At 38.0% G+C, this 15,060-nt stretch overlaps 1 protein-coding gene and 1 long non-coding RNA gene across 3 annotated transcripts in view; one reads left to right on the top strand and one right to left on the bottom strand.

The window, feature by feature from the left end:
* Window positions 1-15,060, bottom strand: part of LOC128248106 (uncharacterized) — a 62,855-nt gene that overhangs the window by 43,578 nt on the left and 4,217 nt on the right. For both annotated transcript variants that reach the window (XR_008264374.1, XR_008264373.1), the window contains exon 2: window positions 3,767-3,820. This is a non-coding gene — a long non-coding RNA (uncharacterized LOC128248106). The remainder of the gene's footprint in view (window positions 1-3,766; window positions 3,821-15,060) is intronic.
* LOC106875147 (EF-hand domain-containing protein D2) overlaps window positions 240-15,060 on the top strand; it is a 56,105-nt gene continuing 41,284 nt past the window's right edge. The window contains exon 1 of the mRNA XM_014923151.2: window positions 240-561. Coding sequence (XP_014778637.1) covers window positions 395-561 — 167 coding nt within the window. The 5' untranslated portion in view covers window positions 240-394. The remainder of the gene's footprint in view (window positions 562-15,060) is intronic.

Raw genomic sequence — 15,060 nt, 5'->3', positions numbered from 1 at the left:
AGAAGAGAAAAAAGTAGAGAGATAGTATAGGCTAAGAGAGAGGGAGAGAGAGAGAGAGAGAGAGAGAGAGAGAGGACAGGTCAAGAGAGGAAGTAAACATAATGGGAGATATTCCCATAAGATTATCTACATGCAGAAAACAGAGAGAGAAATAGAAAGAGAGTGTGAGAGAGAGAGAGATACATAAAAGTAAGGAACAGATAGTGACACACAGAGAGAGAGAGAGAGAGAGGTGAGAGAGAGATGGGAGTGAGAAATTCAATGAATATACTACAGGCAAGGAGTTGCCTCTATGACGACAATTGTGTTTAATATTAAGTAGTGTGGTAGTAACACAGAGGTCAGAAGTAATTCGCTTTCCGACACAGAAAAAGTTTCTCTCATTCTAACAATCATGGCTACAGAAGAGCTGTCCAACCTGTTGACTCGTCGCAACGATATCAACGATGCTATCGACGCTGGTGAAACTGTAGACACGACGTCTAAAATTTTCAACCCTTATACGGAATTTAAAGAATTTACAAGACAAGAAATAAAGGAGCGGGAAAAATTATTTAATAAGTAAGTTTCGTTTTCTTCTGTTACAATCGTCGTCGCTTCATGTTTTTCAAAGTGTATATTAATCTTCTTAACCTTTTTGCCTGTCGACGATACGGTTCACTATTGATTCATTATCGATATTGATTTCTGTTTATCTCTCTCTCTTTATGTATCTGTCTATGTAGGTGTTTGTTTGTATGTATGTATGTATGTATGTATGTATGTATGTATGTATGTATGTATGTATATATATATAGATAGATAGATAGGTAGAAAGAGAGAACGATTCGTATGAACCTACACAGTACAGATTTAGGTAATCTAAGTGAGAGGAAGTCGGGGCTATAATTTAATGTCTGTGTGAATTAAACAAACGGGAAGAATAGATCACAAATGTATAACATAAAGAAAAAGATGCCACGACAAAACACCATGTTGTTGATAATTATTAACCTGTTGACTTGGATCGAGCTGACCTATGATCGATGGCATTCCAGCTGTGACCACCCCGTCTTTTTGGGAGTACATTGTCATGATTCTTTTTTTTTTTTTTTTGCCTTTTAAAAAAGACAACAGGGTTGTGACGAGAAGGCGATTTGTCGATATTTCCGAGAGACAGAGCAGCCGTATAGAATTTTTATTCGGGGAGGTGGTGGTTAGTTTAACACTAACACATGGCTTTTGCATGTCTTTTTGCAGAGTTCATTTTCCGCGGATTTTGGGACTGAGTACCGGTTTGTGGAATAAACCGGTTTTGAGAGGGGAAAATTGTAAATGATTCCATTAAGAGGGTAGGCCACTTGCCGAGAGGCATTCACGATAACCCCTCGCAAAAGCTTCTATGTGGTCGTATGATTTGTTAGAAATAGCAGCCAAATCTCCATCAAATCAAATAGTCTTAGTTGGAATGCCTTTAATCATAAAGCTACTCGATCAGAGTTGATGTGGAGCTAAACAACAGTTAAATACATATCCTTTTTGCTCCCAGTTTATGACATGCCCCGACAAGTACAAGATTGCAAAAGGGCCCATTTACGGGCACTAACTTCTAGCTGGATTGTTTATAGACAAAACTTACCAGAGGAATAATTATCAGGAATTGCAAAGTTTCTTTTGATATCTGTGAATGCTGGTCTTCAATACATGCAAGCATTTCTTGAGCTCCCAAGTAAATTCCCTTTTTATTGGCTCTGCTTACAGGAATCAGATTGGTAGTTAATAAACCAAGAGTTACGAATTCCTCTTCCTTAATCCACGATCAAAACCGACTACAGATATAAAGATGTTACCTTAGAACCCAGTTAAGGTCACCAGACCAATGGTTCTTGACTTGGTGCGTAACGTCCTCTTGGGGGCCACTCTGAACTCTCAAACACGTGGCTAATGTCAAGAGGGGCACTGTGGAGGGTACTAGGCGTTTAGAGGGATCGTGATTTTTCTTTGGAAATATTTGAACTCGATATTTTATCTTTTTTGGGATTAGAATATCAGTTGGATATTGTGTTAGCAGATGTGTGACTTATGATGCACTGAAGACCGTTATAATTTCATTCTCTAAGTCATCGCTCTCTTCAGTAATTTATATAAAAAATTTACATATGGGACAGCAGTCCATGCAAATATCCAGGAGGAGGCGTATGCTGAATTGTATAGCATGTTGATAAACATTAACATGCTATCCAGTTGGATCGTGGTTAATAGATCACTGCACAAAATTAGCTTCTGTTTGATTAAATTTCTCCTCACCCCCAAAATACAAACGAAGGGTACTGTAAAACAGCATTTGGTTAAAAGGAGGTACAGAGCTCCAAGGGGCTGCTGAATATTGTGCTAGAAATTCACTTTCTTTACAAACATCTGTGGACTGCGGTCTAATCTAGAACTATCCACACATCATTTTTGACGTGCTACAAATTGTAGCCTAGTCCTTTTCAAATACTATTCTACTATCTTCAAAAATGGTTATATGTATAAACATAAACAGCACCTCATGTTCCGTTCTGAAAAGACCCATCTCATCACTTCAGGTCCCACTGCATACTATGAAAGAGAGTGTCTGTTTGTTTATAGAAGCCACTCTCTTTACCATTTACCCTTTCATCTGAATATCAACAAAAGTGACTTCCAGTTACTCTTAACCCTGAGTATCTTTTACTTATTGTTCATTAATTTGACTTCTCTCTCTACTGTATTTCAAACTCCACCAGTCATCACCAAACTATTTGAATGAGTAATTCTTCAGTTTAATGTTTTTATCTCACGGTCTGTATTGAAAACATTTATCTAATCTCATTAAATTCCCTGTTCGTAGTGAATTCAACTTACATAACTTCTAGCTCACGCAATAGTTCCCTGCCGGCGTTGCTGGTCCTGAGGCCGAATTGTTTATACTAGTCATTAGTATCCACCCACATCTATTATATCCTTGACAAGCGCAAATATTCTTGGTCTCATTCACACCGTAATGCTCAGTCTTTATCAAACCATCATTACCACTGCGCCTAAATAAATCGTCCCATCATTATCTAATCAGGGCAACCTGCTCCACATCTTATCGTACAACACACATGCACTTAACTGATGCTGAAGTTTCTCGACTGGCGTTCTGATTTTCACATTTCAGGTCTTCCCAGTTAGCCAGCTGCAATTAAATATACCATTCAACATTTTGTATAAAGTACTTTTGTTTTTCTCGCGTTTGAATGCATTAACTTGCATCCATTCTGTCATCATGCACAAACACACACATGCATACACACTCAAGTACGTAGACAGGTATGTATAAATGTATGGTATCAGTGTGTATATATGTGTGTGTGTTAGAAGGAAATTTGTCTGGTTAATGTTTACAATATTACCCGAAAACGAAAAAAAAAATTGTAGAACGGGTGTAAAAAATGTGTATGAAACGAATATGAAAACAAAAATCCGCGCAAAGCAACGGAGTGAGGTGGGGAGAGGACTTTCGGAAAATTCACAAGATCCGAGTTTTTTCCCCGTAACTTTGAGGAAAACGGATATCTTTCAATGAAATCTTATATAAATACCTTTCAAACGGCATACATTACAATTATAAAGAAATTTGTGGGGAAAATCTTTTCCGATTAGGGTGGAGAGAGGACTTTTGAAGAGAAAGAAATTCATGAATTATTTTTTTTGCTTGAGTGTAATGCAAAAAAGTTTGAAAAAAAAAAAAATTAGATATGTATAAACTTATATATCCTACCCGCAGCAATTATTTTTTCCATGGTAGTGCTCCAGCATGACCACAGCCGCATGGCTGAAACGAGTAAAAGAGTAAAAAAAAAAAAGATGCATATATATATTTTGTTCGAGTAATAGAAAAAGGTTTAAAAAAAGATCCCATGTAACATGGTGAGAGAAACAAATTCATAAATATAGTGTTGATTATAGTTTTACTATAAAAAAAAAGATAAGGGCAATTTAGCTGTTGTTTTTAGCATATCTCACGACCCTCTGATACCTTCCTTATTTGTTTAATATTTTCGGTTAATTACTGCAGGTTCTCTCAGTCATCAGTAAGCAACTTAACAAGCCTAAAGGGTGTCGGAAGATCTGTATTGAATGTTTTAAAGCATAAGCCTAGCTGGGGGTAAGAAGAATGTTTTACAATATAAAAACTGCGCCAGGGAGTTATTTGGTGAACGACATCGAGAACCGGTATACATTCTTCGGTGTCATCCGAAACATGTGTATAGTCTTGCAGCCTCCAAAGGAAACTTATGAAGTCGCTGGGTTGGCGGTGAGATGGCCCAAATGAAAAGTAGCTAGATCTCATTCCAGGTCGCGAAATCTTTTCCCCACGAGAGTTCCGGACCCCAGTTATGAACTAATTTGCATACAGCCAATCAGAGCTCAAATATCAAACTGATTTATGAGCGCATAACAAGTGATGGGCGATAAGATAAATTCACTTGGGTAAGGAATGACCATGCTTCTTTTCTCTTTTAATAATGCTTCTTGTTCTTGTTTCAACCATGGCTGCCTCTGCGTGGTTGTGTTGTTGTTTACTTTGTAAAACAGTAAGGGAGAGGGTTGCTAGCACATCACCCTCTACCCACATTTTCCCCATCCACGTCTTTACCATATGGAGCCCTTACAAAATCCGATAATAGGTATAGATGCAAATCTATCTAATTACTTGTCTCCTTCTAAAATCAGGCATAACCTGGCGATCGGTCGATTTACAACACAACTCTTAGTCTTGAGTTTACTTGCTAGATAGAGTGTGTTTGTTAACTTGACAACAAGGTCAAGGGGAGCTCTGATTGGCTGTATGCAAATGAGTTCATTACTGGGATCCGGAACTCTCGTGGGAAAAACTTCGCTTCTGGGTCGAACAATACATTTTTTTCAGGCTTCCCCATAGACGTTCAATATTTTGAGTGTGAATAGAAAGGTATACCGTTTGAAAGGTATTTAGAAAAAATTTCATTAAACGATATCCATTTTCCTCAAAGTTATGGGGGGAGGGGGAATCGGATCTTGAGAATTTTCCGAAAGTCCTCTCCCCACCCCTTCAGAAAAAAATTCCCCACAAATTTCTTTATAACCATAATGTATGCCATTTGAAAGGTATTTACATAACATTTCATTAAAAAAACCCCTTCATTTTCCTAAAAGTTATGCGAGAAAAACTCCATCCCGTTGCTTTGCTCGCATTTTTGTTTTCATATTCATTTCGTACACATTTTTTTTACACCTGTTGCACTATTTTATTTGTTTTCGTTTCCGAGTAATATTGTAAACATTAACCAGAGTTGGATATTTATGGCTTTGTTACGTAATGAATGCGTTTCAAAATGTTAATACTTCCCCGAAGTTTCTAAGCGGGGGTGTTAAAACTAGGATTATAATTATGTAGATTTCTGAGTTTGAGTCATTTCTACGCTATAGAAATATCAAATCTTTTTATTTTTGCATTTAAATTGGGCAACAAGAGACTATTAAACTTGAATAATTACACTAAGAAACATTCTCACCTACAGCAATGATATAGAAAAAAGCGATTAGCTAGTTTGACACGATAGAGTTTTATCTTTCACAATCCAAATCCCCAGATCATAATGCACGCTAGGAAAAAAACTACATTTGACACAGATTCTATCTGGATTCGACGTCACGTCCTAACTGGTTGAATTGATGTGACAGCACAGAAGAGGCCCTACTAAAACACGTCGTAGCACGCCGGATGGTTGATCTTCATATATCAATATATTTCTAATAATCAGTTAAGACTTGTGCACACCGTAGACTTGTCAAATTTTCAGCAAGTGATTTCTACACGCCATCGACTTTTCATTAAGTCGGAGAATGATTTCTGCACGCCATAGACTTATCATCAAGGCAGCGATGTTTCACTAAGAGAAAAACACAATAATTTGAGAATAATACAATTTTTTTTCTTCTTGATAATGATTACAGAAGGTACACATTGCACACCTCTCACACGCAGCCTGCAACACCACAAACAACAATCTTTTTAGCTATGAAGTTATGAAGATGACCAACCTCAAGGTTGTTCCGTTTCTATCATAAACAGTCTAAAAGCGTACCCTTTATGAAAGTTTTTGGGAAATAAATCTCATCCATCCACTGACAACAATAGAAATTCAAAGCGGACACTTCGGTGCACGCTTGAGCATATTCGGATGAAGATACAATGACGCGAAAACCGACAGAATAACTAATTATTGAAGATTCCTGACAAGAACAGCTGAGACGCCAAGCAGAGTGTGCAATACAACTACAGATGACCTGTTTTATTGTCGCAAACGCAAAAACAAAGCAATTAAGCATTATCTACGGCGTGCACAAGTCTTAACTGATTAGTTAAAATATATTAATATGTCAAGATCAACTCTCCGGCATGTTGCGATGTACTCCGGCGTGCTACGACGTGCTACGACGTGCTACGACGTGCTACGGCGTGCTCCGGGGTGTTTTCGTAGGTAGGACCCGCGCAGAAGTATGCAATCTCTAAGAATTATACATTTCAAATATACTTTGCAAGAAATTTACTCAACGTTCATAGAGATGTCAAATTAATTGTGAGCAACAAGCAAACATTAGACACATTAAGGAAATGCTTTTAATCAAAAAATAACTAGTTACTACCTTGTGTGCACTTTAGATTTAACAACAAACTTACATTAACCTATAAGAAACACTAGCATAGCTAGAGTGTGTATCGCCCGGGGCGGCCCTTTCGTTTGTCGCCCCAGGACCCCACAAAAAGCGCATATTGCCTACAGCAATATGAAAAGTGCCGCCCGGGCGGACCGCCCTCCTTCCCTGGCTACGCTAGTGATAAGAAAGTCCAACGAAAACTCATATCAATATAGGATCATGCAATAATATTCGTAGAATGATTTTCCATTTTTTTCTCATCTCATCTCATTTCATCTTCTTCGTTCACCTAATCCTGGGAAGGTGGAAGTATCGTGAAGGCAGAGTCCTCAAGCACGTCTTCCATCGTTTCCTGTCGGAACCAACCATCTCTAGTTGATCCAACTGGATCCCCAAGCGAGACCAACAAAGCTCATGGATGTTATCTAACCATCTTGCTCGTGGTTTATCTCTGGGTCTCCTGCCAGTTGGTTTTGCCCGAAAAACCTGTTCAACAATTCTTTCCCAAGATAGTCTTACCACATGCCCATAATATCGGAGCTGTGATCTCTCATCTTAGAGAAGTAGCGGCTCTACCTGGAGTGCCTCTCTGGTCTCCGAGTTACGCACTCTGTCGAGTAGCATCACTCGAAAGACCCATCTTGGCTGCTGGTAATAATTCCTCATCAGCTAAAGAATTCAAAAACAAAGTTGCGTAGTCACATATCTGCGTCCAAACTGAGAAAAGGTACCATTATATATGGTTCAAAACACACCTTTTCCCTTAATGCTAAATCTGATATTGTTAAAGTCTTTCTAAACATACTAGATAAACACTCCCCAACTAATCATAAATATAGAAAGATAATTAACAGATATAACTTTAAATTAAGCGACAATTGTACTACACACACGAAGAGCATATCATACACACTCTTCCCCAATAACATCGAGGTCATACACATGCAAAAACTCCAAAGCATGTCCATTAGATATATCTTGCAACCTAAAAGTAATCATATATGAAGTTTATGTTACTTCTATGAAATCAAACCTTAACATGTCATGTAAACGCTATATGAGCATAACTGAGGGGTGCTCAAATAAAGATATCACAATACTTTCCATTATGGATATCAATAATAAAAATCAATAAAATTAGCTGACTGCCTGGCAGCTAAAAGGAAAGCTTTCTGTTGCGAAACTAGTGGAAATATTACTGAAAGATCAAAGTCTCACAAGAATGGAAATAGAAGATGTGATTTTTGCATTGCAAAGAAATACCTCATCCATAGAAATCTATATAGCTGATCTCTATTTGATCACTGTCAAAAATTTTCAAGAAGTGTAGACATTCTGGGAAGCATCTTTTATGTAATTATGCTATCTACCCTTGCCAGCCAACGTGCAAACACAAACACACGCACACATGCATGCGCACGCACAATACATGTATTGTAGATATATACATATGCATTCAACTTATTCTTCAATTTGATTTTTTTTTATCCCCTTCTGTTTCACATGTATTTCTTTTCCCTATTTTTGTTCTATTAATTTCTCTTTTTCTTTTCTAGTTTTGATTTATTTTTCACAATATCTCTTAATCTTTCATTGCAATATTAAGGGGAAATAATTCATGTCTGACGGAAATTGAAATGGTTTACTTTTCCCAACTATCCATCCTAGAAAAGTTGAGAAGAACAAGCGCACACACATACACATACACACACAAAGCAAAAGAACGTGAGAAAGAAAGAAATGCATATATATTATGTTTATATATATTATATTCATCAATGTGTGTGTGTATTTTGATTTAGATAATCTATCTAAATGAAAATACACACACAGATAGATAGATAGATAGATAGATATAGATAGATAGATAGATAAATTGAAGACTGGCACTCAAACTGAAAAGATCGCACATTTGTATAATGCCTTACCAAACTATACACTATTATAAAAAAAATTCATTCCATTTCCCATCTTCAATTTTGGTCACTAATCCAGTATAAATAATCTCCCCACCACTTTGTCCTTACTCTATTCTTCTAATCTATATAACTTCACTACGGCATTCACTATCCCTCCGCCGACCCCATCTCCCTTCTCTTAAAAACACACACATTGAACTTCAACGCTGTCCTTTGACTTCTACACACGAGTCAATGTGAATATATTCCTTTGTTTTACACTTCTCTATTTTGTCGACATTTGATCTGTGTCACCTCTCGTTGAAAGCCATAAGCAATTCTTCGAGCATTATCTTATATCCTTTTCCGTCTGTCTTTACGTTCTGGGTTCAAATTCCTCCGAGGTCAACTGTGTGTTATCCTTTCGGAGCCGATAAATTAAGTACCAGTTGCGTACTGGAGTCGATCTAATCGACTGGACCCCTCCCCCAAAATTTCGGGCCATGTGCCTAGAGTAGAAAAGATTATTTTACATCATTTTTGGTTGATTTAAACTGATTGTTACTCTCTTCTAAATTTCTGGCCTTGAGCCTATGTTAACAAATATCATTACTATTGGATTGTCCGGAAAGTTCGAGCCGATTTATAGTAGCTTACCTTTCGATTTATTTGCCATGAAACTACCTCAATTCTGGGAAGAGGGTATTTTCAAGTTAATGGACAGATGGAGACGCATTGTACAACAAAATGGTTCATGTTTGGTTGATTAAAAATATAGTGGCAAGTATTTATTGACCTTTTTCTTACCTTTAAAAATCGGCACGAACTTTCGCGGACAACCCATTATTATTATTATTATTATTATTATTATTATTATTATTATTATTATTATTATTATTATTATTATTATTATTATTATCATTATTATTATTATTATTATTATTATCATTATCATTATCATTATCATTATTATTATTATTATTATTATTATTATTAAAGCGGCAAACTGATGGAATCTAAGCACGCTGAACGAAATGCTTAGCATTTCGTCCGTCTTTACGTTCTGAGTTCATATTCTATGGAGGTCGACTTTACCTTTCATCCTTTCGGGGTCGATGAAATAAGTACCAGTTGAGCACTGGGATCGATCGACTAGCCACCTCCCCTACAATTTCAGTCCGTTGCTTAAAAAAAAAAAATTTCTAATTTTGGCACAAGGCTAACAATTTCGAAAGTAAGGAAGTCGATTACATTGACCTTTAGTGTTCAACTGGTCCTATTTTTTTTTTTTATCAACCCCGAAAGAATGAGAGGTGAAGTTGATCTCGGTGGACTTTGGACTCAGTGAATGTAGAACTTGGAACAAATAACGCAATGTTTTTAAAAACTTTCTTGTGATTCTGCCATCTCGTCACTTTAAAGAAATAATAATAGATAAATACTAGTGTTATAGCGTCTAAATTTAATGGTAAGGAAGAAGTAAAAAAAATCAATTTCGGTTGTAATGTGTGCAGCAATCTCACATTGCACCTTTCCAAAAATAAAGATGTAGCAACGCAGTCTAACGTCACTTAAATCGAAACACGATGCACCGAAGGTCTAGAAATGTTAATGATGGATATTCTCTTTATCTATTACGTGTTTCAGTGGTTAGACTGCGGCCATGCTGGGGCACCGCATTGAACAGTTTTAGTGAAACAAATCAACTCCAGTACTTATGCATTTTCCTTAAAGTCTAGTATAGTATTTTTGGCCAAACCGGTTAAGTTACAAGAACGTAAACAATACAAGTGGTGGAGGTGGTGACAAACACACACACACACACACACTGTAAGTATATAAGTCCACTTCAGCTGGTCTAATCAATCGGTTTCGCATTGAGTATTAGATAATGGTTTATTATGGTGTCTGCCATATATCCCCCCCCACACACACACACACACCTACCACCTCTGATGAGCACGTGGTGTTATTTAACTACGTTGTTATCTAATGTCCAATTATCTAATACCCAGTGCGAAACAGATTGGTAAGATCGGCTGAAATGGATCTATAATACTTTATTAACAAATATACGAGTGCGTATTCCTGGCTTACAGATTCTCAGATGATTATATAACACCTTTGTGCAAACTTGTCACTCTTGTGTTTTTCTTGTTTTTGCTCATTCATCATAGATAGATAGACAGATAGGCAGATGCACAGACAGATAGACAGACAGACAGACAGACAGACAGATAGATAGATAGCTAGTGAGATAGATAGATAGATAGATAGATAGATAGATAGATAGACTGGCTAACAGACACACAGATAGATAGATAGATAGATAGATAGAGAGATAGATGCATACATACATACATACATACAACGGGCTTCTACGCAGTTTCCGTCTACCAAATCACACTCACAAGGTATTGGTTGGCCTAGGATGTTGGTAGAAGGCACTTGTCCATGATGCCTCGCAGGGGGACTGAACCCCAAATCACGTAGTGGCAAAACGAACTTCTTAACGATGCTGCCATGCCTGCGCCTGTTTTAGGGTCTGTTCCAAACGAACTACAAGGGACTAATTCGAAGATAAGAAAATATGTAACAGATAAAATTAGAACACGGTCTGGTTTTTCAATGCAACTTGTTTAAAAGGAACCCTACTGTTGTGACCTACTTCGGTGGTTGACTTTATCTGCCTCGCTTTTGACATCACCACCTGGCACTGTGGTTGCCATTAGTGGAGTCTGCTCTGTCAAGCATTCGGGCTGACGTTTAGGCAGACGATATTGGCTTCACACACGCACGCACGCACGCACGCACACGAATGCCCACATACTCATAAATATATGCATGAATGCATATATGCATACCTACCTACCTACTTGCAAGCATACACACATACGCACGCAGGCACGCACACACATGCACACGCACGCACACACACATACATACACACACACACACACACACACACACAAATGTCCACATACTCATAAATACATGCATGAATGCATATATGCATACCTACCTACCTACTTGCAAGCATACATACATATGTACGCACGCGCGCACGCACGCACACTACATCACATCACATTCATGCATTTATTTCTCACCAGATGGAGTACATTGTTGATCCTACTTAAAACGGATCTGTAAACTCTGTATGTGTGCGTGTGTGTGTGTGTGCTTTCTGACTCGGTCCCACTGTACGGCGCCTTAGGCAAGTCTCTCTTACTATAGGGCCGGGCCGACGAATGACTTGAGTGAGTAAATTTGTTTGGTGGAAACTGTGTGGAAACCTGCCGTATATGTGTATGTGTGTCTATATTTGTTCACACACGCGCACACGATTTGGCAACCGGTGTTGGTTCGTTTTCGTCCCCGTAACTTAGCGGTTCGACAAAAAAGGCAGATAGAATAAAGTACCAGACTTACTCTTTTACTTGTTTCAGTCATTTGACTGCGGCCATGCTGGATCATCGCCTTTAGTCGAGCAGATCGACCCCAGGACTTGTTCTTTGGATGCCTAGTACTTATTTTATCGGTCTCTTTTGCCGAACCACTAAGTTACGGGGACGTAAACACACCAGCATCGGTTCTCAAGCGATGTTGGGTGGAGGGACAAACACAGACACACAAACACATACACACACATACATATATATATATATATATATATATATATATATATATATATATATATATATATATATACATATATACATATATACGACGGGCTTCTTTCTGTTTCCGTCTACCAAATCCACTCACAAGGCTTTGGTCGGCTAGAGGCTACAGTAGAAGACACTTACCCAAGGTACCACGCAGTGGGATTGAACCCGGAACCATGTGGTTGGTAAGCAAGCTACTTACCACACAGCCACTCCTACGCCTCCATATTTGAAAAAAAAAATGAAATAGTTGGGTTGATTTGTTCGACTAAACCTTTCAAGGTGGTGCTCCAGCACGGTCACAATCCAATGAATGAAACAAGACCGAAGGTAGACACACATACACGTATTGTAGTGCTCAAAGTTTCACGAATACCGCTGATCACGTAACTGAATTTTAAAACCTAAAACATGATATTTTATAACGAAATAATGTGGAGACATTCATTAAATGACAGTTTAGTCTCGTAAATTTCCAAGTACGAATGTTGAGAACAGTGGAAAGAAGCTTACAGAAAAACTTAGGTTAAGGTTTCGATTCCCGGTTGAGGATCCAAGAAATCAACCGTTTTATCCAGAGGAATATATAAAAATGTTGTATACATATACATAGGCGCAAGAGTGGCTGCGTGGTAAGAAGCTTGCTTTTCAACTACATGGTCCTGGGTTCGGTCCCACTGCATGGCAGCTTGGGCAAGTGTCTTCTACTATAGCTTCGGGCCGACCAAAGCCTTGTGAGTGGATTTGGAAGACGAAAACTGAAAGAAGCTCGTCATGTATATATGTATATATATATATTTTTGTGAGTGTGTCTGTCTGTTTTTGTCCGCCCACCATCGCTTGACAACCGATGCTGATGTGTTAACGTCCCCGTCACTTAGCGGTTCGGCAAAAGAGACGGATAGAATAAGATAAGTACTAGGCTTACAAAGAATAAGTCCTGGGGTCGATTTGTTCGACACTAAAGGCGGTGCTCCAGCATGGCCGCAGTAAACCGACTGAAACAAGTAAAAGAATAGAAGAATACATACGTGCACGCATGTACATACACAGAGAATGTGTTATTGAAGATGAAAAAACTTCACAAATTGTTACTCAGAGTTTCACACAACCGATTATCAGGCAGTCGTGAGTATTCAGAACTATAATATGGTTTGTGAAGTCTTTCCAGCTTCGGATAAAATACTACTTTTTATGGATCTATTCCATCTCTGTCATAAATTCGACAACTTTAACACGAAATAACTTCTAAAATACGAAATTTTGTCAAAAACGTTCAGAGTAAACCGTGTTCTACGTGAGAAATTCTACCAGTATTCGAAATTTCAAACTGTTTAGTTAAAAAAAAAATTAATTAAAAAATCTGTGATTGAGATGGAATAGATCCCTTTTTACTTTGCCTTTGGTATCCGAGTTCCTTCTTCTCCACCTTGTTTTACACCTCCGTGCTCGCATGTGTGTGTGTGCGTGTGTGTGTATGTGTGCATCTGTGCGCGTGCGCGTGTGTGTACGCGCGCGCGTCCCTATCCGTGGCATTTCCTGCTTGAATGCTAAGCAAGCAATGTAGACCCAAAATTTATAAACAAATTAAAATAACAAATCAGAATGTAATGTAACACTGATTTTTGTGATAGACTCATTTATGTAACTTGATTTTCTAAACTAAGTTGTATGTTCTATGTTCTAAGAATCGAGATTAGCTCTTCACAGATATTTTATTTTTGTATTAGTTTTGCTTTTTTCAGTTTCTTGATGTTTGCGGCCATGCTGTAGCTCCATATACGGCATTGCTTGATTACCGTTTATACATAGGTACATAATGAAAGATGGACAGAGCTGTCTGTCTTTCTGTCCGTCATCTTGTCAGTAAATATGAATGTATTTATACACACACACACACACGCACACACACACTTTCTCTCTCCCTCTCTCTCTTTCTCTCTCCCTCTCTCTCTCTCGCACACACACACACTATTCAGACATAAGCCTATGCATTTGCGCGCGTATATATATATTTAATGTTCGTACACACACGGTATACCTACACAAATGTGCCCCCTATCAGACTCAGATTTCTCGTACCTTTCAGATTGTGTTGATTCCAATTATATCGGAATCAAATCAGAGCAGAAAAAAAAAAAAAGATATTGTGCGCGCACAGAGACAAAAAAAAAAACAACCAATGATTGGGCGCGCACATATGCATACTGACACACATCTCACACATACATACACACACAAAATTGCAAAATGAAGCCAGAAATTTTGAAAAAATTATACGATGCGTTTTAGTATGTGAGTGTGAGTGCGCATCAGTTTTATTTTTCCATATTAAATTCCGATATAATTGGAATCTGTGCTATGTGAAAGGTATTTGTAGAAAATCTCATTAAAAAATATCCATTTCTATGAAAGTTATGAAGAAACAAATTCGAGTGAAAGAGGGGGCACATTTGTGTAGGTACGACCCCACCCCTACTCAAATGCATACACTCACGTGCCTATATACTCACGCGCGCACGCTTACATATATCCATTCCGTATATGTATACATATACATGCATGTCCGAATGCATGTATATCTACATTTACATGCTCTCATACACACACATGCACACATACAACTCCCACACGTTTAACACACACACATATCGATATGCCTGTGTGTCTGTATGCGCGCGCGCTTGTCTGTATCCTACCTATCCAGAACTATGCACGCACATAGATATACATCGACGTGTATGTATGTATGTAGTGGTGCCCGTCAATTCTGAAAGATCCATATATATATATTTATATATATA

Source organism: Octopus bimaculoides, chromosome 6 (genome assembly GCF_001194135.2).
Source record: "Octopus bimaculoides isolate UCB-OBI-ISO-001 chromosome 6, ASM119413v2, whole genome shotgun sequence".
Lineage (NCBI taxonomy): Eukaryota > Metazoa > Mollusca > Cephalopoda > Octopoda > Octopodidae > Octopus > Octopus bimaculoides.
The sequence above is the reverse complement of the archived record's forward strand: the minus strand, read 5'-3'. Positions and strand labels throughout refer to the sequence as shown.